This window comes from Mustelus asterias, chromosome 5 (genome assembly GCF_964213995.1).
Source record: "Mustelus asterias chromosome 5, sMusAst1.hap1.1, whole genome shotgun sequence".
Lineage (NCBI taxonomy): Eukaryota > Metazoa > Chordata > Chondrichthyes > Carcharhiniformes > Triakidae > Mustelus > Mustelus asterias.
Genome location: NC_135805.1, coordinates 83,138,623 through 83,164,247, shown reverse-complemented (window position 1 = coordinate 83,164,247; position 25,625 = coordinate 83,138,623). Strand labels below are relative to the sequence as shown.

At 42.7% G+C, this 25,625-nt stretch overlaps 1 protein-coding gene across 1 annotated transcript in view; it reads left to right on the top strand.

Annotated features, from left to right (window-relative positions):
* The first annotated feature begins 18,305 nt into the window (after window positions 1–18,305).
* Window positions 18,306–25,625, top strand: part of LOC144493649 (ammonium transporter Rh type A-like) — a 48,876-nt gene continuing 41,556 nt past the window's right edge. The window contains exon 1 of the mRNA XM_078212930.1: window positions 18,306–18,655. Coding sequence (XP_078069056.1) covers window positions 18,481–18,655 — 175 coding nt within the window. The 5' untranslated portion in view covers window positions 18,306–18,480. The remainder of the gene's footprint in view (window positions 18,656–25,625) is intronic.

Sequence of the window (25,625 nt, the reverse complement as noted above, 5' to 3'; positions counted from 1 at the left end):
GGAGGAACCAGAAGATCCCACCAACATGAATAGCAGGAAAGTTCTGCCAATGAATTATATAGTAGAAGGAAAAATATTAATCAAGTTCTACAACTAATCATGTTCTATGGAAACCAATCTATCACATATTTGAATTGCATTCCATACATCCCTGTGACACAGTCAACCCCCATCTTTTCTGTTCTCAGGTTCCAGCTTCCTGGCTGTCTGCTCCAGCTCCTCATCTCGAGCCAGCACACCCTAGGATCATGTTCTCACCTGGCTTCAGCAACAGATTTTAGGCCCAATCTCTCAACTTCGTTCTGCCGGTGGAGTTAAATAAAGATAAGTTATTTAACTAATTTATCTTGCACAGTGGTTAGCACTGCTGCCTCATATCGCCAGGGAGCCGGATTCAATTCCAACCTTGAGTAACTGTCTGTGTGGAGTTTGCACGTTCTCCCCGTGTCTGCGTGGGTTTCCTCTGGGTGCTCTGGTTTCCTCCCACTGTCCAAAGATGTGCAAGTTAGGTGGATTGGCATTGCTAAATTGCCCCTTAGTGTCCTAAGATGTATAGGTTAGTGGACCAAAAGAGAAAGACTTGGTCAAAGCTTTGACAAAGGGTCATCTGGACTCGAAACGTCAGCCCTTTTCTCTCCTTACAGATGCTGCCAGACCTGCTGAGATTTTCCAGCATTTTCTCTTTTGGTTTCAGATTCCAGCATCCGCAGTAATTTGCTTTTATTTATATAGGTTAGGGGAATTAGTGGGGTAAATGTGTGGGGTGAGGGGTTATGGGGATAGGGCATGGGTAAGATGCTCTGTTGGAGAGTGGGAGGGCGGGGGGGGGCGACTCGATGGGCCGAATGGTCTCTTTCTGCACTGTAGGGATTCTATTAAAAATTACCTCAATGTATATGGAGGTAGAGATGACCCAGCAAAGGCCAGTCATGACTGGCATTGTGGGAGGAAACCTGTTGTGGTCGATTAGGACCTCGGTGCTGATTTATTTCTAGCCTTCGATTCTCAGCTTGTATATTTTTAGTCAGCTTGCACCTAGCTCCAACATTAGCCTAATTAATCAGCTGAATTTAATGCAAAAATATCTAAAGGCATAACTAACATAATTCAATAATATTTGTGTTATCTTCGCTCATGTAGGTGATGTTCTGATTTTGAATAAGAACAAGCCCAGCTCTTAAATGAACGTGCTCTTAAACAGCTTTGGAAGAACTATTTTATAGCATGTAAAGCTCTTTTATAATGAAATGCTTTACGTCACATAAAGCCCATAAAATAAGCTGGGTGTAAAAATATCAAAATGCATAACTAACATAATTCAATAATATTTGAGCGCTTCTTTACACTCTGTGCACAGAATGGAAATTTCTACCCGATGCCTCATCGTGAAATGGTCCCTGATCAGAAAGCAGAATGCGAGCTGACACAAGTCTTCTAACCTCACAACAATCATACGTGTTAGCTATATTGCTGTAGCATTTGCCACTTTATATGCTGAGCTATCATAATAATTGCATACAGAAGCAGTACCTGAAAACCAAAAACATTCAATGCCTGCAGACTCTGGCTGTCCCAAAGACCTTTACAGCTAATGAGGTACATTGTTTTGAAGTATAGTCACTAATTACAGCAGTCAAACTGCGCCCAGCAAAGACTCCCAAATTGCAATATGATAATGCAAGATATTTTGTTTTAGTGCAATTGTTTGAGTGTTAAATTTGGTCAGGACTGTGATGGGATTTTTTTGCATCTATGTGGGCGGATAAATAGTTTAGTTAATATCTCAACTTAAAGACAGCACCTTCAATGGTGCCGCATCCCCTTGGCAGAGCACTCAAGTCTCTGGATTTTATACTCAGCTTTACTGAGGTATGGCTGCAGGTGTACCTCATGTCAGTATCCAGCGCCTAACATCTTCAGCTGCTTCATGAATGATCTTCCCTCTGATGTAAACTCAGAAGTGTTTGCTGATATTTGCGTGCTGTTTAATTCAATTTGGAATTCCTCAGGTAGTTAAGCAGTCTGTGCTGCATGCAGCAAAACCTGGACAACATTCAGGTTTGGGTTGATAAACGGTAAGTGATGGTCTCTTCAGTAAGTATCAGGCATGACTATCTTCAATAAGGGAGAGTCCACCTCCCCCTAGCATTCAATGGCATTACTATCAGGGCGGCACGGTAGTACAGTGGTTAGCACTGCTGCCAGGGACCAGGGTTCGATTCTGGCTTTGAGTCACTGTCTGTGTGCAGTTTGCACGTTCTCCCCATGTCTGCATGGATTTCCTTTAGCTGCTCCGGTTTCTTCCCACACTCCAAAGATGTGCGGGTTAGGTCGATTAATAAATCAATGATAAATTACCCCTTAGTGTCAGGCGGACTAGGAGGGTGAATATGTGGGGTTGTGGGGATAGGACCTGGGTGGAATTGTTGTCGGTGCAGGCTCGATGGGCCAAATGGCCTCCTTCTGCACCGTAGATTTTATGATCATTGAATCCCCCACCATCAATCTCCTGGGGGGTTATCATTTATCTGAAACTGAACTGGACCAGCCATAAAAATACTGTGGCTACAAGAGCAGGTCAGAAGCTGGGAATTTTGTGTTGAGCAACTCATCTCTTAACTCAGCAAAGCCTGCTATACGGCTCAAGTCAGGAGTATGGTGGAATATTCTCTGAATTCCTGGATGAGTGCAGCTCCAACAACACCCAAGAGGCTTGACACCATTCAGGACAAACAGCCCACTTGCTATCATCCCATCCACCACTTTAGACATTCACTTTGACCACCCCAGCGCACTGTGGTGGAAATATATATCATGTACAAAATGCACTGCAGAAACTCACCAAAGTTTATTCGACACCACCTCCCAAATTCATCTTGTCTACCACCTCCATAACAACACTTTGCCTACCTTCACTTTACAGACTGTAGCGGTTCAAAGAGTTTATTTATTAGTGTCACAAGTAGGCTTACATTAACACTGCAGTGAAGTTACTGTGAAAATCCCCTAGTCGCCCCACCCAGCGCCTGTTCGGGTACACTGAGGGAGAAATGAGCATGGCCAATGCACCTAACCAGCACATCTTTCAGACTGTGGGAGGAAACCGGAGCACCCGGAGGAAACCCATGCAGAGACGTGGCGAACGTGTAGACTCTGCATAGACAGTGACCCAAACCGGGATTCAAACCTGAGTCCATGGCGCTGTGAGGCAGCAGTGCTAACCACTGTGCCACCGTACCGCCCGTTGTCTTTCCAATTAGTTCTCAAGGGCTATTGTGAATTGGCAATACATTTTAGCCTTGACAATGACCCCCTCATCCTGTAATGATTTTTTAAGAATCATTTGATTAGGATTTAAACATACAACCTTATGACTCAAAGCAAAAGTGCTGCCAACTGAGCCATGGTATAACAAGGCTAATTACCTGTTAGAAATTCTGCTGAGAGCTTAAAGCTCCCATTTTATTTATGGGCACAACTATGTTTGTGGATAGAGCTTTCTTCAAACTTGTGAATTTGATGTGTGATCATTCTCAAACAATCTTAAAGGCGTAAAAGCAAAATATTGCAGATGCTGGTATCTGAAACAAAAACAGAAAATGCTGGAAAACCTCAGCAAGTCTGATAGCATCTGTGGGGAGAGAATAGAGCCAAAGTTTTGAGTCTGGATGACACTTCGTAGGAGCTTCGGCCGCTCTGACAAAGGGCCATCCAGACTCGAAACATTAGCTATATTCTCTCTTCACGGATGCTGTCAGACCTACTGAGGTTTTCCAGCATTTTCAATCTTAAAGGAGCCTCTGTTGCTCCCAAGAGCACAGTCCCCTTCTGTCCCACAAAATCAACTGTTGGAAAATTAAGCATGCTAGGAATTTAAAAAGTCACTCGTTTAATTTTCTAACCCAGGCCTGATGCTTGTGAGACACCAGACAGTCAGAAAAACCTTGTAAAATTGAAGTCTTTCTGGATCTGTGTACCAGCAGAAAGTTGTCTAAACACCCTTAAGAGTTGGAGATCAACCGACCCCTGCTCACTCAGTTTCCAAACATTCTGGCAACCTCAAAGGCTTTTGGGTAATTTACATCTTTAAAGATAAAGAAGGAGCAAATCAAATTAGCTCAGGAATGATCGTATCTCGCCCATACAATGACAATATCCAACTGTTTTAAAGCGGGATTTGCTTTCATTCTATGAATGTTCAAACGTGATGAATGATTATCCTGATAAATCTTTCTTTGCACTAACACATGTTGTATATTTCAGAGATTAATGGAGTAATCTTTATCTGAACTGTTTGCAATAAATAATGATTACATTACCACTGCATAATCAATAACCAGCTAATAAGCACAAATCATAAATCTTTACATTTAAGCTTCAATGAAATCCTACTTTCCATAAATTATCCCCCAAGCTGTTATTTATTGTTTATATTAAAATTCCAAAACATAAAACATTTTTCACGAGAATTATTTTAAAAATGGAGTGATCATTCATTCTCCAGATGTTGAAGTTCCTCAGTAATTCTCCCCACCACATCACATTATGGTTACTGTTGGAGCGTAAAGAAGACATTCCCATAGATCATCAGTGAGAGGTTTTTAACAGTAAGTAAGGCACCCAATGTGTAGCTGATTGCAAAAATTCCAATCCGCTCTGCACTACCACTCATCCCCAACTAAAAGCAGCACTTGAGGCGTTATAATACATATTAACAAATACAAGTAAACATGACAACACACATTGCTGCAAGAATACAAAATGGACTCCAGAAGGAAATCATACACATTTCTCACAGTCTGTGATGGTTTTCTCATTTGCTAAACACCAGACACTTTCCCAAAGACACCAGGACCAAAAGAAATGCATGAACAATGATAACAAAACCATTTAAAAAGTATCCAATTCTTGACATATGACACCAGATCATTGAAAAATAATCAGTGGCTTGAATGAAAGAAAAGTAGAATATTTACAATAACAGGACTCCCTCCTGTAGCAAACATAATCCAGTCTTTCTAGCATTGCTTCTGTTATTCTTTGACAGGAATGTTATTGAGAGTTTGGAAATAAAAGCCTGCTGCAATAATTTGTGAATTTTGGGGGGTTTAACAGAAGCCAATACTCAAAAGGCAAAATAATATTAATCACTTGCATGCATATAGTTTTGAAATGTCTCAAAATATTTGACATAATGATATATTCCTTTAAAGTGACTGGTATTAATAAAGCCACATTCTGTACAGCAATATCTCTGAACACCCATTAAAATCAATGTAGTGAAAATCAGGAGAGATGTAAAGCGTGTTAATTTGCAACTGGCCATTTTACACTACGTGCGAACATAAGGACTGGGATTCTCCCAGTCCATGGTGCTGCTTGGGCAGGAAACCGGTGCAGAGCTGATTATCAGGCCTGGGCCCGGGACGGCATTCTTCGTCTCCACCACCACCACCACGAGCAACCCACCCCCCAGGCCCCGTCCCCCATCCCCCTACCTCGGCCGGAAGTGGTTCCCACCAGCGAGATTTACAACTGCTCTGCACTAACAGAGAGCAGGCGTCCTCACCCCTCTGGTGGGGACAGAGGCCATTGAGGCCCCCTGGGAGGTCGGCGGCAAGAGGGGAGTGCCCCTTGGGCAGTGCCAGGATGTCAGATTCAAGCTAGGTGACAGAAGGATTAGAGGGGACATGAGGAAAAACCTTTTTACACAGAGGGTGATGGGGTGTCTGAAATTCACTGCAAACTCCACACAGACAGTCACCCAAGGCCACAATTGAACCTGGGTCCCTGGCGCTGTGAGGCAGCAGTGCTAACCACTGTGCCACTGGGCCGCCCTCTGCTTTAACTGTTCTATCTCTTCCAAATTCATCACTGGGTTGTACAATAGAATTCCCATACTGAATACAATACAGTGATTGCTGCTAATGAAGCTTCTGGTGTCAACAGCAGTGCTTTTGGAAAATGCAGCAACAAACAGCAAAAGTAATGCATTAAAGGTAGTAGGATATGAACATAGCAGCTGGCCATTCAGCCCTTCAATCTCCTCCACTGCCATTCAATGAGAGATCATAGCTAATCTGGTTGTGTTCTTGTGGTAAACCACTGTTAGCTTATTCCCTGTAGATGTGACATGCCTGGACACATCCCTGCCGGCCCTACCCGAGACACCTCCCCCCACCCCACTCCCCCTCTCTGGTCCAGGTATAAAGACGACTGCTCCCCACCCCCCTGCCTCAGTCTGGACCAGTTCATCGGCATGGGTGTGCTCCAAGTCTTTTGCTAATAAAAGCCTATTTGTTCTTGCATACAAACTAGTCTTTGCTCGATTGATGGTGCATCAATTTTATTAGCAAAAGTTTTGGGATGGAGCAGATACTGAAACCCGACAAACTCGAACTGGACCCTCAAGCTGTAGGAGCCTCTAACAGCTTCGATTACCGGCTGCGCTGTTTTGAAACTTTCCTCACCTCCTCCTCTGTCGTCCGGACCGAAACTGACAAACTACACGTGCTCCATGCCCGGGTAAGCGATCAAGTATTCTCAATGAGTAGAGACGCTCAAACTTACAAGGATGCGATCGAACTTTTAAAGGCCAGTACAACAAACAGTCTAATGAAATCTACGCCAGACATCTTCTGGCTACTCGCAGACAACAGCCAGGAGAATCGGGTGATCAATTCCTGCGTGCGTTGAAAGCACTTGGCAGGGCTTGCAACTGCAAGGCCGTAACAGCCGCCCAAAACACTGAGGACTTAATCAGAGATGCCTATGTCACGGGTATCAGGTCAAACTATATCCGACAACGACTGCTGGAACAGGGTGGGCTGGATCTACAAAAGACTGTGGCGCTTGCCGACTCGTTAGAGGTGGCCTTCCGTAATCTCGAGGCCTACACCTCCGACCACGGGGGCGCATCGTGGACACCGCAGCCGCCGCCACCTCTGTACTCGGGATGGCTGCAGGCCTACGCCACGTCCCACCAATGACCCGACCGCTGCGGCAGTCTCCAGAGGCCCGAAGTGCTACTTCTGCGGCCTGGGGAGGCACCCCGGACAACGCTGCCTGGCGAAGGATGCGATCTGCTCTGGGTGTGGAAAGAAGGGCCATTATGTGAAGGTATGCAGAGCGAAATCGACCTCCAAGCCCAGTAGCGCTGCATGCGGCCCGCGGGGGGCCGGTAGCCGCTTGTGAGCCATGCAGGCCGCCATCTTGGATGCCATCAGCCGCTGTGGGCCGCCATCTTGGACGCCGTCAGTCGCGTGCAACTGCTCGCACAATCCAACGGTGGCTTCGATTACGCTGGACCAATCCAGGCCTCACCAACTCGCCAGGTCCATGATGGACATCGAGGTAAACAGTCACATTACAAACTGTTTGTTTGACTGTGGGAGTACGGAGAGCTTTATTCACCCTAACACAGTGAGTCGCTATGCCCTTTCAGTACTGCCAGTGAAGCAAACGATCTCCATGGCTTCAAAGTCCCACTCGGTAGATGTCCTCGGGTACTGCGTGGCGACCCTGACTGTACGGGGCACAGTGTACAAAAATTTCAGGCTCCTCGTGCTGCCACAACTCTGCGCTGCCGTACTCCTGGGGCTAGATTTCCTGAGTCACCTTAAGAGCGTCACCATGGAGTATAATGGGCCTTTTCCCCACTCTCCGTTTGCAATCCACAGTTCTTAGATCGCCCACTGCACACCACCTGCAGCCTCTCAACCCTTAAAGTTGTCCCTCCCTCACTGTTTGAAAATCTCACCCCCGATTGCAAGCCCATCGCCACCAAGAGCAGACGTTACAGTGCTGGAGATGGAGCTTTTATCAGGTCCGAAGTGCAACGGCTCCTAGGGGAGGGGATCATTGAGGCCAGTACCAGCCCCTGGAGAGCCCAAGTAGTAGTTGTTAAAACTGGGGAGAAACATCGCATGATCATTGACTACAGTCAGACCATTAACCGATACACGCAGCTGGACGCGTACCCCCTTCCCCGCATATCTGACATGGTTAATCAGATTGCGCAATATCGGGTGTTCTCCACCATCGACTTAAAATCTGCATACCACCAGCTTCCTATCTGCCTGGAGGACTGCCAATATACTGCCTTCGAGGCGGATGGCTGCCTCTATCACTTCCTTAGGGTCCCCTTCGGCGTCACCAACAGGGTCTTGGTTTTCCAGCGTGAGATGGACCGAATGGTAGACCAGAACGGGCTGCGGGCCAACTTCCCATACCTGGATAATGTCACCATCTGCAGCCATGATCAGCAGGACCACGACGCCAACCTCCACAAATTCCTCCACACTGCCACACTCCTAAATCTGACCTATAATAAGGAGAAGTGCATATTCCGCACACACCGCCTCGCCATCCTTGGTTGTGTTGTGGAAAACGGGGTCATCGGTCCCGATCCCGACCGCATGCGTCCCCTCCTGGAACTTCCCCTCCCCACCAGCCTCAAAGCACTGAGGAGATGCCTGGGCTTCTTCTCGTATTACGCCCAGTGGGTCCCCAATTATGCAGATAAAGCCCGTCCGCTCATCAAATTAACCTCTTTTCCGCTGACGGCAGAGGCCCGCCTGGCCTTCGACCGCATCAAAGCAGACATCGCGAAGGCCATGATGCACGCTGTAGACGAATCCATCCCATTCCAGGTGGAGAGCGATGTGTCTGACTTCGCCCTAGCCGCCACCCTTAACCAGGCGGGCAGACCCAGGGCCGCCTTCTCACGAACCCTCCAAGGCCCTGAAATTCGACACTCCTCTGTCGAAAAGGAGGCCCAAGCCATAGTGGAAGCTGTACGGCACTGGCGCCACTGCTTAGCTGGTAAACGATTCACCCTACTCACGGACCAACGGTCAGTTGCATTCATGTTTAATAACACGCAGCGGGGCAAGATCAAAAATGATAAAATATTGAGGTGGAGAATCGAGCTCTCCACCTACAATTATGACATCCTATACCGGCCCGGGAAGCTCAATGAGCCCCCAGATGCCCTGTCCTGGGGAATATGTGCCAGCGCACAAATAGACCAATTGCAGACTCTCCACAACGACCTCTGCCACCCGGGGGTCACCAGGTTTTTTCACTTCATTAAAGCCCGTAACCTGCTCTACTCCATTGAGGAAGTCAGGTCTATAACCAGGCACTGCCAGGTCTGCGCAGAGTGCAAGCCGCACTTCTATCGGCCAGACAGAGCACACTCATAAAAGCCACCTGCCCTTTCAAATGCCTAAGTGTCGACTTCAAAGGCCCCCTCCCCTCTTCTGACCGCAACATATACTTCCTCAATGTCATTGACCAATATTCACGTTTCCCCTTCGCTATTCCCTGCCCGGATATGACCTCGGCCACGGTCGTCAGGGCCCTGCACAGCCTCTTCACCCTGTTCGGTTTCCCTAGCTATATCCATAGCAACCGGGGATCCTCCTTTATGAGCGATGAGCTGCGACAGTACCTACTCTCCAAAGGCATAGCCTCGAGTAGGACCACCAGCTACAACCCCAGGGGGAACGGACAGGTAGAGAGGGAGAACGCGACAGTCTGGAAGGCCGTTTTACTAGCTCCGAGATCTAAAGGTCTTCCAGTCACCCGCTGGCAAGAGGTCCTCCCTGATGCACTACACTCGATTAGATCACTCCTTTGCACAGCTACCAACGCTACCCCTCATGAAAGAATGTTTGTTTTCCTCAGAAAGTCCTCCTCGGGGACCTCACTACCATCGTGGCTGATGTCCCCAGGCCCTGTCCTGCTCCGGAAGCACGTGAGGACCCATAAGTCGGACCCCCTGGTCGAAAGGGTCTAACTCCTCCACGCCAACCCCCAATACGCTTATGTGGTGTACCCTGACAGGCGGGAGGACACTGTCTCTATTCAAGACCTGGCATCCGCAGGTGCCCCAGGAACCACTACAACCCACAACCCCACACCCCCAACCCCCAACATTGTCCATACAGCACCAGGGCCACAGCACGCTCCCCCAGCCCCTGTATACAGCACGCCTGAGCCTCAGGAGCCGCCACCACACACCCGACAATCTGAAGGGACTACAGACGACTCGAGCGACTATGACTTGGCGCCTGAACCAACACCGCGGCCACCTGAACCGACACCACAACCGGCACTACGCCGGTCGCAGCGGCAGATCAAGCCCCCAGAGAGACTAAATTTGTAATTCTGTAAATATCGTTCCACCCACCACACCCCCGCCGGACTCTTTTTTTAAAGAGGGGGTGAATGTGGTAAACCACTGTTAGCTTATTACCTGTATATGTGACATGCCTGGACACATCCCTGCCGGCCCTACCCGAGACTCCTCCCCCCCCCGGTCCAGGTATAAAGGCGACTGCTCCCCACCCCCCTGCCTCAGTCTGGACCAGTTCATCGACATGGGTGTGCTCCAAGTCTTTTGCTAATAAAAGCCTATTGGTTCTTGCATACAAACTAGTCTTTGCTCGATTGATGGTGCATCTGTTCTCAACTCCACTTTCCTTTCTGCCCTGCCATAAACCTTGACTCCATTGTCTTCCAAAAATCTGTCTAACTCTGCTATGAATAAATTCAATGATGCAGCCTCCAGTGTGTTTTCTCTGGAAGAGAATAGAACTAACGACTGAGAAAAAAAATTCTCCTCACTTTCATCTTGAAAGAGAGATATCTTATTAAAGTGCAGATAGAGCAATGTGAAAAACAAATATAAAGTTTGAACACAATACTGATGATCAACCTAAGGGAGATAATCTCCCTCTGCTTTGCAAACAAATGAAAAGGATTCCTGATTTCAGCATGGCATCAATTTAAATGTGATTACCTAAAATTAAGAGCACAATGACATAGGAAGATAATAGATGGGAATAAAAGTAGATCATTCGGCGCCCGACGTAAGAAGTGGTGTTGGGTTTTCCTCAGAAACAAAGTTTATCTGTCTCTTGTGGTCCCCTTTAACAGAAACCAAATGGTAGAAAACTGTTAGGGATCTCCAAGCATACTGATGCCAACTGCAACTTCTGTTCTATTCTATTGTGTTGTTTAAGGTCTAGGTTGCAGGAATTCCAATGTACAAAACCCAATCCCACCTTCTCTTCCATTAATGACTATGTCTGGGAAAGGTGGAAGCTCAGTGCTTAACATGCCATCCTCGAAACTTTAACACTAGACTGGGAGCTGGTGTTTAATTGGTCTTACTTCTAGCCATGTGAATGGGGGTATTCCTGACAGGCATGGATGTTCATGGCATTTAACCATTCAGAATTGTTTTAAAGGGAACACCTTATTAGTAAAACGTTGAAAGTTTCAAAGCTAATCCTAACACCTGACATTTTTCAAAACACAATCTGTAAAAGAAAATTGTTTGCACAATTCTTCAGAGCTGACAGATGTCCAAGGGTTGGATCTGTGCCGCAACCTACAATAACTCCAATGATTTTTTCCAGTACTCATAATTATTAAATATGTATTTTACACCCCTCACGCTTTGAAGAATCTGGGTTTCGAAGCACAAATTGAACTATGAGTAGATTCTATTTTAAATCACAATTTTTTCTACTGTTTCAAGTCATTTACTTCAAGTAAAGGACATGAACTTTACTTCCACAATTCAGTCTACCCTTCTTTAATCAGTCCTTCAAATGAAGTCTTGTTAATGAGTCTCAAGAGAATATTCTTCTATTTCCTTTTGGTTAAATCCATTTTTTAAAGCGCTGAACACTTATTTTCCTAACAATGTACTTTTCTAGGATAGCTTCAATTGATAATGAGCAACATCTTTCCTATAAATCAAACAACTAAATTTGATCTTTTCTTCCTTTTAGGTAATTATCAAGCTCATTTTAATGAAATTGTTTTGAGTCAAATCTCCACCCTTTTCCTCACAGGGTTGTAAACAGTAATGAAAGTCTAATCGCACAATCTTAATGAAAATCACAAGGCTCATATTTCCCATGAAACTAGGAAATTTCTGGGGGAAAAGTTAAAACATCCTGCTTTGGTAACTGAGAGATTGTGTTATCTTTTGGTACAGGAAGGAAAATGTATCTTTTGCACTAATTAGCTTGGTACAAAAGAAGATTTTCTGTCACGCTACGGAGTAGACTTCAAGCAATTTAACTAGCAGCATAAATAATTAATCAAACTGTATTTTCATGCTTGTCTCCTTTTTGAGACTATGCAAATCTCTAAATTCTGTCATGTGAAGCACTAAATTATCTTGTTATTGCATGTAAACATTGCAATGCATTATAAAAGATTTGTTTGCTGTTGCTTTTTGTGTGGTAGAAACCTTAAAAGCAGAATGAATGAAACTATGCACACAAGTCATGGCTCACCCCATGTCAACCTGAATAGCACTGTTTCCATAGATCAACATTTTAACCTCGCCAGTAGCAATGTGGCAATATCACAGGCTATCCAACAGAAACCCTGGCCAAAATTCTCCCATCTCGCACGCTGCGAGAATTGTAGCAGGCGACAGAAAATTCGGCAGACCATTTAAAGGTCCATTGAGCTCGGGCGGGAATTTCCGATCTTGGGGGATTGTGCCCCATTTCCTTAATTTGTTATTCTAACACTAATCCAATTAAAGCCAGCCTGATGTCTCCAGTTTCTTTTCATATTGATGTCTGAACTGATAAGGATACAAGTGGGACAAAAATAGAAAATTTTGCAAACACTCAGCAGATCAGGTAGCATCTGTTTAATGTTGGTGATGACCCTTCATCAGAGCCTGAGACGTGCAAAGTAGTATTGTGTATTCCAAGACCAATGGAGGTGGGTTCGTCCCCACTTTCCAACTGAAGGGCAAGGCTGCAACTTCTGTGTGAAATCCAATCCAATAACACAAAAACAAACCTAGACAAGCCCAGATGTCAAATGTTCCTAACATCCAGCAAAGTATTGGTTCAATAAAAAAATCTGGAATTGGAAATCTACTGATGACCATGAAACCATTGTGGATTCACTAGTTCACTAATATCCTTTAGGGAAGGAAATCTGCCATCCTTACCTGGTCTGGCCGACATGTGACTCCAGAGCCACAGCAATGTGGTTGACTCTCAATTGCCCTCGGGCAACTAGGGATGGGCAATAAATGCTTGTCAGCCAGCGACGCCCGTGACCCATGAATGAATAAAAAAAGGATGCAGCTTAGTGCAGATCAGTGATACCCTTGAAAGGCCACAGATACGTATCTATTAGCCTCTTCAAGGCAGCAAACATGCTGGTATCCAACACCCACGCAGCTGTGATCATGGCCTGCATCACTGGTTTGATAGCCATGATTGAAGTTCCATAGAGGCCCCAAAATGTGACAATGATGTCACTCAGCATAATTATTATTTTTGCTTATTGCTGAAATCAAGATGGCAGTGTGGTAATTAACAAGATAAGAAACCTATTAATGGCATTGCCTCTACAATGCCACTCAACTTTGTCGGCCCAGAAATAGAGCAATTCAAATTGTGAAATCTCATACTGCATGGTATTATCCATTTATTATTCAGCCTTGGGATGTGTGCATCACTGGCAAGGCCAGCAGCTATTGCCCATCCTAATTGCACTTGGAAAAATGGTGATGAGCTGCCTTCTTGAATTGCTGCAGTCCATCTGGTACAAGTACACTCATGGTGCTGATAGAGGTTGAGGAAAATTCCAGGCTTTTGACCAAACAACGGTGAATCTACCATGATATAGTTCGAGTCAAGATAGCGTGTGTGGCTTGATGGGGAGCTTGTAGGTGATGCCCTTGACCTTCTAGGTGGTAGAGGTCATGGATTTAGAAGTTGCTGCTGAAGGAACCTTGGTGAGTTCTTCAGTGCCCCTTGTTGCTGCGAGACATTGCTGGGGAGGGAGTGAATTTATAAGATGGTGGATTAGATACCAACCAAGTGCAGTGTCTTGGAAAGATGTCAAGCAATAGTGTATTTTATGCTCTATCTTTCAATCCAATCTTTCTTCCTACATTTCTTCTGTGTCTAAGTTAACTCCAATTCTTCTTCAAAGATGTGCGGGTTAGGTTGATTGGCAATGATAAATTACCCCTTAACGTGAGGGAAATTAGCAGGGTAAATCGTGGGGTTATGGGGATAGGGCCTGGGTGGGATTGTTATCGGTGCAGGCTCAATGGGCCGAATGGCCTCCTTATGCACTGTAGGATTCTATGACTCTATTCTAATTCACCTTCCTTCTCTGTCATTTCTCTGATTTTCTCTCTCAATCCTAAGATCTTGTTGGTTAATTTGTTGGGGTGGGGGGGTGGGGGGAGGAGGTGAAGTGGTGTAGACTGTTGATCCTGTAATTGACCAAGGTCACAGATACCCGGTTGCCCTGTTATCAGCTCTATTCCCTGAAATTTGCAGCATAGGACCTTTTGCAAGCTGAAGGGTGAGGAAGAAATTCTAATAAACCAGGCACTCTGTGAGATGCCCCACACTAGCAAACACAGGGCCAATAATTTCTAGTGACCTGGAATTGTAAAGCCTCACAAAGCATATGTCGTAATTTGTACATTGTTGTCCTATCAGATGAACCAATTTTTTCCACGTCTCCTGGCGCAGGAAATAGCTGCACTACATTATAACCAATGTTTGTAACTGAGGAATTCCAGCTATGTCATATTTCTGCAAAAATAAATCCCAAATCATGGGACATGATCTTTTAGTTTTAGTTGCTTATCTTGGCTGAACTTCAGATAGAAAGGTTCAAAAGGTTACAAAGTTGTTCTTCAAAGTCCATCCATTTTCATAGCTACAAGAAAGACATTAAGAAAAGTTTGAAAAGAAAATCAATGTATTTCCTACCAAATGAACATAACGTTAGATTATTGTTGAAGTAAATGACGAGGTATCTGGTCTTTTTGATTTTTAGAAATACAATGATGTCGGCTTGCTCTATTTTACTTATACTAATTTGAAATCCGATCACCTACCTTAAGAGATAAAGGCAAAATACTGCGGATGCCATTTAAGAGTCAACAGCATTGCTGTGGGCTTGGAGTCACCTGTAGGCCAGACCAGGTAAGGGTGGCAGATTTCCTTCCCTGAAGGGTATTAGTGAACGTGATGGGTTCTTACGATAATTGGCAATGGTTTCATGGTTATCGTTAGACTTTTTTTTTCAAAGCAGATTTCCACTGTATATTCTGTGAACCACCTGCCATGGCGGGATTTGAACCCAGGTCCCCAGAGCATTACCCTGGGCATCTGGATTACTAGTCCAGTGACAATACCATTACACAACCACCTCCCACCTGCTTCGTTTCCCTCATTAATTCTTAGAAGGAAATTTTCGAGGCCTAAATTTGTCTTTCTTACAGAGTAAGTTGTGCTAAAACAAATCTGATCACAAGTACTGCAAAAAGAAAGTGCAGGAAATGTAGCATAAACCGATGAAGATTTAAAAATGAGAAGCTACATTTAAACAATGATATTAAGATCAATAATCATTGGAACAGGTCATTCGGCCCAACCAGTCGGTGTCTATGTTTCATTCAAGCCTCCTCCCATCATTCATTATCTCAATCTATCAACATAAACCTATATTTCCTTCTCCCGTTTATCAAGCTTCTTAATGGCATCTATACCATTTGTCACAACTATTTCTTGTGGTAGTGATTTCCAGATTTTCTCCATTCTAAATAAAGAAGTTTCTCCTGAATTCCCTCTTTGGGTCCCTGATGAACATCTTATATTGCAAGGCCCTTGTTTCACTGACCAAAATGTCAGGATCAGAAGATCCCATTGGCATGAACATCCAGAAAGTTCTGACCTCTGTTACCTATCTGCTAGTCAAGGGGAGGCAGCGGTGTAGCGGGATTGTCACCGGACTAGTAATCCCAGAGTAATGCCCTGGGGACCTAGGTTCAAACCTATATTTTATAAATAATTTATTTTTTTTAAATTTGGAATCAAAAGTCTAATGATGAAACCATTGTCAATTGTTGTGAAAACCTGTCTTTAGGGAAGGAAATCTGTTGTCCTTACCTGGTCTGGCCTACATGTGACTCCAAACCCATAACAATGTGATTGACACTGAAATGCCTTCTGAAGTGACCTAGCAAATCTCTCAGTTGTATCAAATTCCTTCAAAGTCTAAAAGGAATAAAACTGGACAGACCACTCGGCATCAACCTAGGTGGCAGAAACAACAATGGCAAACTCAGTCCTGTCAAACCTGCAAAGTCCTCCTCACTAGCATGTGGGGGCTTGTGCCAAAATTGGGAGAGCTGTTACATAGACTAGTCAAGCAAAAGATTGATAACATTGAGATACTCATGAAATCTCTGAAATGACCTAGCAAACTGAGTGGTGTTACTCGGTCATTTCAGAGGGCATTTAAGTGTCACTCACATTCATCGTCATGAGAATATTGTGTAAAACATTCCAATTATGCCGCCAGCTTTTTAAAAATTATTGTCCAGCTTTATTTTAATTACACTCCAATATGGCTCTCCAAGGTATTCTCAGGATAGCCTTTACAATGAGCAAAATTTGAAAATCAGGAAATCGCTCCTTTCCAATGAAAACAACTTTATTATTAGCTGTTTTAATAAATGATGCCTAGTAATGTACTTCAGTTATGGATTGTATTATAATGACTTTGTTGTTTATATATGGAGGATTTTGAAGCATCATGGATAGTCCATGCAAAGACTTTGTTTCAAAAATATCCAAAATATCTTCAGTACTGTGTGATACTACCCCTGCTTTTGAAGGGACTGCCATTAGTTTAATTTTTTCTGTGCACTTTACATGCAGAAAGAAGGGCATACGTCATGGGGGGGACATCACAAAGAAAATTTGGAGATCTCTGAGTCATTAGAGCATCCAAGATAAATTTTAATCTTGTAGATTTAGCTCAGCCAAATCTTCATTCACTGCAGCGAGACTGGAGAATCCCAGCTTCAGGCAAGGTTAGAGAATCCGGCCCATAAGTTTTAAACTGTTTCTATTCTCCCCCTGATTTATTATGTGCTCGCCAGCCTAAAAATTAAATCTGGCTGGGAAAGGCCTGTAAAGTGGCCATTAAGGGCTTTAATTGGATCAAGGGCCTATTGCCCCACTATAAAATTTCATCCAAATCTGGGTGGATGGGATCCCAGTGAGAATCCTATCCATGCAATTTTGTGCTCCTCCCTCCTCCACCTCAAAGCCCGCTGGGGGACAGCATAAAACTCAGGCCTGGATGTTTTCCTATTTTCTCCATCAATAGAGGTTCTGTTATTTTTCCTACTCCCAATGTTGAACTATGCTCTACATTTGACTGGACATATTCTAGCACTCTTCTTAAGGACAAGTATATTTCACCATCTTTGGCACTGCATCTTTTTCTCAATAAATATTAAATATTTGCAATAGTGCCTCTGTTATCTCTAACCTAGATCCTTTGGGGTTTTATCCTCTTTGTGTTTGATTAGTTTATTCAATACTTCTCTTTTTCCTTTAAATGTGTTTATATAATTTCAAGTCCATCTTCCAATATCCTGTCCAAAATATCATGCCTTGCTAAAGTAAAATAATCACTTAATTTTTTTTGCTCTTTCGCTATAGCTCGATTTTATCTTGCCCAGCCCTTAATGATCCAATTCCCATTCCAACCTTCCACCTTTTGTTTCATGCTGAAAATGTTACTATTTTGCTTTATGTTCCTTGATATGTTCATTTACATTCTCTTTGCCCTCCTCATTATTTCATTGACTTCTCTTTTTACATCCTCCCTTGTCCTGCTTCCTGTGTGCTTGATGTAAGCCCCTTTTCTTACCATCATTGTTTCCCTTTTGTCGTTATTCAGACATGATGTTTCATTAGTGTTGAATTTTGTGTTTTACTTAGTGGAACATATTGTTTCCTGGGCCCTGTTGAATACTTTTAAAAATATTTGCGGTTCTGCTTCATTGTTCACCAACATCGATCTCCACTTTAGTTCCCAAGTTCTATTTTCAGCCTTTCAGAATCAACTTTATTCCAATCTATTATCCAGCTAACGTCTTCTCAACTATTATCCTGAACCGTATTATATGATGGTCACTATTGGCAAGTAAAAATAAATTATTTATTTGTTTTCAATATTTCCCATTTACTTTTGCACTTATAATTACTTGGTTTGGAATTTTATCATTATCCAGAAAAAAAATTTAAGCAAAGGGCATGAAGCCAATTTAATACCTTTTTTTTAAAAAAAGAAATTTATTTTTAGCAAAACATGGAGGCGGGCAGTTTTTCTCATGCTGTTTTTTTGTCATATTTGCCACATTTCTTGGGGGCTCAACCTTATTGTTCAGAAAGTTACAAAAGTAACTTTTTTTTTGCAAAAGTCTTACAGAATTGAAGTATCTAACAAACGCAGTACAGCTATTTGAACATTTGCCAAGTGGCCCCACCCTTTCGTGATGGGTGTGAACTACCGATCATATTCTGCTGCTATTGGCTTCCAGTTACTAAAAGCCACAGTTAAACTCCAGCAGTATATCTCAGAAAGTTTGTTCAGGCAAAGATGCCTGCATCTTACTCCACCAACATGCGTTTTAAATTTCCTATACTGGCTATAACATTGGAAGCTGTGATCATTATTTTATATGCAGTTTTCATTACATATGATGATGGAGCTAATTCTAAGCTGGCTCTTAATGGAACTATTACTCCAGATCTATTCTACAAAATATATCCAAGTGAGTATATCTAAGGTAGACAAGCAAATAGCTAAGCTTATATTGTTGTTTACTGCTATGTGAAGCACTTTTAAAAACCAGTGTTGTTTTTCCAATAGATTAAGCTTTAAAACTTGTTTGCTTTTCTATGATGTGCGTCTTTCAAGGTATAATTTATGTAGGTGTTTACATAATTCCATTTATTAAAAAACAGTTTATTTCACTGAAATGAAAGTCTATCTATGACAAGAGAATATAAGAAGAGGGTTATAAAAAGGTGTAAAGTAGGGTTGTTTGCTATGGAATTGTTTTAAATCTTCCCTGTTGTATTGCACGGATAACTTGTTTAGTAATCTGCACAAAACTAGATTATTGATATATATAAATTCTTCATATTTAGGTTAATGTATCTATGTGGTACACTTATGGAAAAAAATAATTTGGAAGAAAATTTGTTTGATTCCATAACCAACCTGGTTCTGTAATTTAAGTGTTGCCAAAACGTTGTGCTTCATAAAATGGAAGATTACGGAGCAATCTGCAGAGTTGTGCGTTTGTTTTTTATCTCTGGGTTTTTGTTTCCAATTGCTAAAAGACATTGGTTTACTTCCTTAGCTTTTTTCTTACAAATCTAACTTAAAATTTATCGCAAACATTGGTTAAATTTCAACTGTGACTGTATGTAAAAAGTAATGTTGCGTAAAAAGATGCAAGTCAAAATATCAAGTTGAATCTCTTGTAATATGAGAAAGTGTATTTCATAAAAATAATCCAAATTCTCTAAAGTTCGTTTCTCAAGTCATTTGAAAATTCTTCTCAAATTCCAGAAATGCAATAGTTACAGTTAGAGATAAAAATTAAAAAGATCAAATACTACATACTGAAATTAAAAATAGAAAATAGCTAAACCTCTGTTAGCATCTGAAAAAGAATGCATATTGAAATATTTTCATTTCTGATATTAATGTACTGTTATTCACCCTCTGTGTTCATTTTGGTACACAAACATCCTGTTTCTGTAAATGTATATACCAGTAAAACAAACTAGAAATTAGCCTAAATCTACACATTTAATGTAGAAAAATGTATCCTGCACATAGTGCTAAATGTCCAATTATGATTCAGTTCAGTGAAACAAATCAGCTATCCTTTGCTGAAGTCACACAATTTTCATCCCCTTAATTGCAATAGAATAAAAATTGAACAGATCCTATAACAGGCGAGTGATTCACCAAATAACCACACAGTCAGTGAAATCAAAAATGTAACCCTGTTATCTCTATCTGTGTGTGTGCATAAGTCTGCATTTCTGTGTGTAAAGTATGCAGAACAAGAAAATATATTAAGCTGTAGACATTGAAATAACTTGAGAGTGAAGCCCAAACCTTTAATCAACATTACTCAAAGCTCTGATGCTCTGTTATTTATGGTATAAAGTTGAAGCTTGTGAGTCAGTTTTCTCACCAGTGCCCCCTGTTATTGGAGACTGCGACAGATAGCATTTCGTATGATTTAAAGTGGTTCTGCTGGACTGCATGAATTGCATTGAATTTTATTTCATTGGGTGTACCAAGGAAAGTCAGGCTCTGCATATACTATGCAATGATGTAAGGTAGAACAAAGGAAAGGAGAACAAACAGGGCACTTCTTAATGAATAACCTTAATATAGTGAGTTTAGTAAGGATATAGGTGGGTTCATCAAAATCCATAGTTTTTTCCTCATTTGTTTGTCCCTATACATAAATTAACAGAAGATGATTTTTCTGATCCATTCAGTGTGACTGAATGCTGGCTAGCATTTTAAAAAAATCATTGTTGCAACTTTTACATTATTGGAACCAAAGTACTGGGTTTTGTGGCAATTCCCAATTTGGACAAATCCACCCCAGCAAGACTCACCTTCCATACCATAAATTGCTGTATGTCATATTCAATAAATCTTAAATCCCCACTCACATTGTAGATATTTGACCCCAATTAAAATAAATTGTGCCTTCTGCTGGATTACACAAAAGTATTAATGCACACTTTTAATATTCATCAATATGTTCTGCATTTCAGGCATCTTCTATATTTATTCATCGAGTCTTAGGAAAAGGGAATGGTTTCCTCATTTTAGAATTCAATGACAAATTCTAGTGTCCTGTGAAAGTCTCTTGCAAGTTCAAAGGGAAAACCATTGTAGTGTGAACAAATGTATCTAGATAACTAAATCGCTTTTAGTGTTTAATTGCAATGATCAGCCTTAATTGAGAATTGCTATAAAATGCAGTATTTGACTAAATTAAGATAAAAGTTGCAACAATGATATCTCTGTTGCCAGCAGTCAGAATCTAAGTCACACTGAATGTATCATATCCACCTTCTTTGGATCATCAATGTTTAGGTATGAAGAATGACAGGAAAAGATTTTGATGAACCCAATTAAGACCCATTCAATATATTTAAATTCCTTCAACTACTTAATCTGTTTGAGCAGTTTAGGCCTATACTCACTGGAGTTTAGAAGAATGAGAGGTGATCTAATTGAGGTATATAAGATACTAAAGGGGAATGTTAGGGTAGATGTGGAGCGGATGTTTCCGCTTGTTCGACATTCAAGAACGAGAGGCCATAGTTTTAGGCTAAGAGGTCGTAGATTTAAAACAGAAATGAGGAGGAATTACTTCATTCAAAGGGTCATCAATCTGTGGAATTTTCTACCCCAGAGTGTAGTGGAACACTAAACAAATTTAAAGAGGCAATGGATAGGTTTTAATTAGTAGGGGGATAAAGGGTTATGGGGAGCGGGCAGGAAGGTGGAGATGAAGCTGAGATAAGATCAGCCATGACCATACTGAATTTTGGAGCAGGCTCAAGGGGATGAATTGCCTACTTCAGCTCCCAGTTCTTGTATTCTTTCTAAAATCAAACCTTTCATTCAAGTACTTAATCCCTTATGAAAGCACATGTTTGTATTCATAGTCCCACATCTTGAACTAAATAGTGAGGAAAGCGATCATGTGAGAGGAGATGTAGTAAATAAAAAGGAAACAATGAGGTAATAGAACAGGGTAGCAATTTGGGTAATGATGACCCAGGATGTGGTAGGAATGGACAGAAAGTACAAACTAAAGATTGCATTAACAGGTAAGACCACAGATTGTAAAAAATTGGAAAGAGACAGTGTTAGGATCCTTGTATCTGAATGCACCATTCATAACAATATGAATGAACTGTTAGCACAGATAGAAATAAATATGTATGATCTGATAACCATCCCAGAAACCTGGTTTCAGGATGACCAACGCTGAGTGTTGAAAGGTATTTGATGTTTCAAAAGGGTAGAAATCTAAGAAAATATGATGGGGTAGTTCTATTAATTAAGGATGCCATTAATACAGCAGTGAGAGATGAGCTTAACTCAAAAGACCAACATGTAGAATCAGTTGGATAGAGGTAAGTAAAATGAAAGGTAAGATTGGTTTATAGGTTCCCTAACAGTAGTTACACTGTAGGATAGGCTATACAGGAAGAAAGAAATGGGCTATGTAGGTGAATCCTATTGCAAAGGTAGTTTGGAAAATGAGCTCTTGAGTGTATTTGTATCCTGGATCAATACATTCTAGAACCAACAAGTAAGCACGGCATTCTGGACGTGGTAATACAAGAACAAAGAACAAGAACAAAGAACAGTACAGCACAGGAAACAGGCCCTTCGGCCCTCCAAGCCTGTGCCGCTCCTTGGTCCAACTAGACCAATCGTTTGTATCCCTCCATTCCCAGGCTGCTCATGTGATTATCCAGGTAAGTCTTAAACGATGTCAGCGTGCCTGCCTCCACCACCCTACTTGGCAGCGCATTCCAGGCCCCCACCACCCTCTGTGTAAAAAACGTCCCTCTGATGTCTGAGTTATACTTCGCCCCTCTCAGCTTGAGCCCGTGACCCCTCGTGATCGTCACCTCCGACCTGGGAAAAAGCTTCCCACTGTTCACCCTATCTATACCCTTCATAATCTTGTATACCTCTATTAGATCTCCCCTCATTCTCCGTCTTTCCAAGGAGAACAACCCCAGTCTACCCAATCTCTCCTCATAGCTAAGACCCTCCATACCAGGCAACATCCTGGTAAACCTTCTCTGCACTCTCTCCAATGCCTCCACGTCCTTCTGGTAGTGCGGCGACCAGAACTGGACACAGTACTCCAAACGTGGCCTAACCAGCGTTCTATACAGCTGCATCATCAGACTCCAGCTTTTATACTCTATACCCCGTCCTATAAAGGCAAGCATACCATATGCCTTCTTCACCACCTTCTCCACCTGTGTTGCCACCTTCAAGGATTTGTGGACTTGCACACCTAGGTCCCTCTGTGTTTCTATACTCCTGATGACTCTGCCATTTATTGTATAACTCCTCCCTACATTATTTCTTCCAAAATGCATCACTTCGCATTTATCCGGATTAAACTCCATCTGCCACCTCTCCGTCCAATTTTCCAGCCTATCTATATCCTGCTGTATTGCCCGACAATGCTCTTCGCTATCCGCAATTCCAGCCATCTTCGTGTCATCCGCAAACTTGCTGATAACACCAGTTACACCTTCTTCCAAATCATTTATATATATCACAAATAGCAGAGGTCCCAGTACAGAGCCCTGCGGAACACCACTGGTCACAGACCTCCAGCCGGAAAAAGACCCTTCGACCACTACCCTCTGTCTCCTATGGCCAAGCCAGTTCTCCACCCATCTAGCCACTTCTCCTTGTATCCCATGAGCCTTAACCTTCTTAACCAACCTGCCATGTGGGACTTTGTCAAATGCCTTACTGAAATCCATATAGACGACATCCACGGCCCTTCCTTCATCGACCGTTTTTGTCACTTCCTCAAAAAACTCCACCAAATTTGTAAGGCACGACCTCCCTCTTACAAAACCATGCTGTCTGTCACTAATGAGATTGTTTCATTCTAAATGCACATACATCCTGTCTCTAAGAATCCTCTCCAACAACTTCCCTACCACGGACGTCAAGCTCACCGGCCTATAATTTCCTGGGTTATCCCTGGTACCCTTCTTAAACAACGGGACCACATTCGCTATCCTCCAATCCTCAGGGACCTCACCCGTGTCCAAAGAAGCGACAAAGATTTCCGTCAGAGGCCCAGCAATTTCACCTCTCGTCTCCCTGAGCAGTCGAGGATAGATGCCATCAGGCCCTGGGGCTTTGTCAGTTTTAATGTTCCCTAAAAAACCTAACACTTCCTCTCTTGTAATGGAGATTTCTCTAATGGGTCAACACCTCCCTCCGAGACACTCCCGGTTAACACGCCCCTCTCCTTCGTGAATACCGATGCAAAGTATTCATTTAGGATCTCCCCTATTCCCTTGGGTTCTAAGCATAATTCCCCTCCTTTGTCCCTAAGAGGTCCGATTTTCTCCTTGACAACTCTTTTGTTCCTAACGTATGAATAGAATGCCTTAGGGTTCTCCTTAATCCTGCCTGCCAAGAACATCTCGTGACCTCTTTTTGCCCTTCTAACTCCCCGTTTGAGATCTTTCCTACTCTCTCTGTATTCCTCCAGAGCTCCATCTGTTTTCAGTTGCCTGGACTTAACGTACGCCTCCCTTTTCATTTTAATCAGATCCTCAATGAGACAGGATTAATCAATACCTTCATGGTAAAGGAGCCTTTAGGTGACAGCAATCATACCATGATAAAATATTATGTCCAGCTTGAAGTGGAAAAGTGTCAAAGACTCAGGTTTTATAATTAGATATTGTAAACAGAGCTAACTAAAATGAGGTGGGAAACTAGGTTGAAAGGTAGGACAATACATATGCAGTGACTGATCTTTAAGGAAATATTAAACAACCCTCATCAAAGATTTATCCCGGAGAGAAAGAGAGACTTGTTCAGAAGGATGCGTCATCCATGGCTGAATAAGGAAGTTATCAAATTGAAATAAACACTCTACAAATCTGCAAAGTGTAGTGGTAGGTTAGAAGATTGGACAGATTTTAAGAAATCAGAAAAGAATGACTGAAAAGTAAACAGAGAGAAAGTAAAGTAGGAGAGAAATGTAGCTAATAATATAAAAACTCATAGTAGGTGTTTCTACAAATGTTTAAAATGTTTAAATAGGAAAAAAGTAACTAAAACTAGTGTTGCTTCCCCTAGCAAGTGGGCTGGGGAATTGATAATGGAAAACAAGGGAATGGCTGAGGAGTTGAACAGGTATTTTGTGATTGTCTTCTCTGTAGAAGACTTAGAAAACTTCCCAAGGATACTTGAAAATCAAAAGGCAAACAGGAGGGAAGAACTTAAAACAAGTACCATCACTAAAGACTAAGAAAACTATTGGACCTAAAGGTTGACAAGCCCCCATGTCTACATGCTAAGGGGTATTTTCAACATGGAGAATCCAATGGGAGTCCCCTTTTACGTCAGTGGGAATTCCCATTCAGATGGATCCTGCCCTCTGTCAATGACGTAATGGGGTTCCTGCCCATGAAGATTGGGAACCCAATTACCATACATTTAGATATTATTAGCTTCCCTACTGTATTAACCATAACATCAGGGGTTTACAACAGGTCCTAACAAACAGGGAATTGGCAAGGAGAAGCTGCGGGGGTGCACAGGTAAGTACAACGCCCAAGGCGAGAAGGCCATGCCCAGATAATATCTTGGTAGGGCCCCTGGCAGTGAAAACTTCCATTGGGGAGTGTGTGGGGGTTTCCCTAGTGGTGGTGGTGGGGTGGGGGGGGGTCCCATTTTCTATGGGAGAGGGTCCCACATCCTTGGGGAAAGTTCCTTTTTTTTTTACTAGGGTGGGCACCCCAAACTCAGGAGCTGAGATTGCTGGTGGGAATGATACATTGGGCGGCACGGTAGCAAATGGGCGGCACGGTAGCACAGTGGTTAGCACTGCTGCTTCACAGCGCCAGGGTCCTGGGTTCGATTCCCGGCTCGGGTCACTGTCTGTGTGGAGTTTTCACATTCTC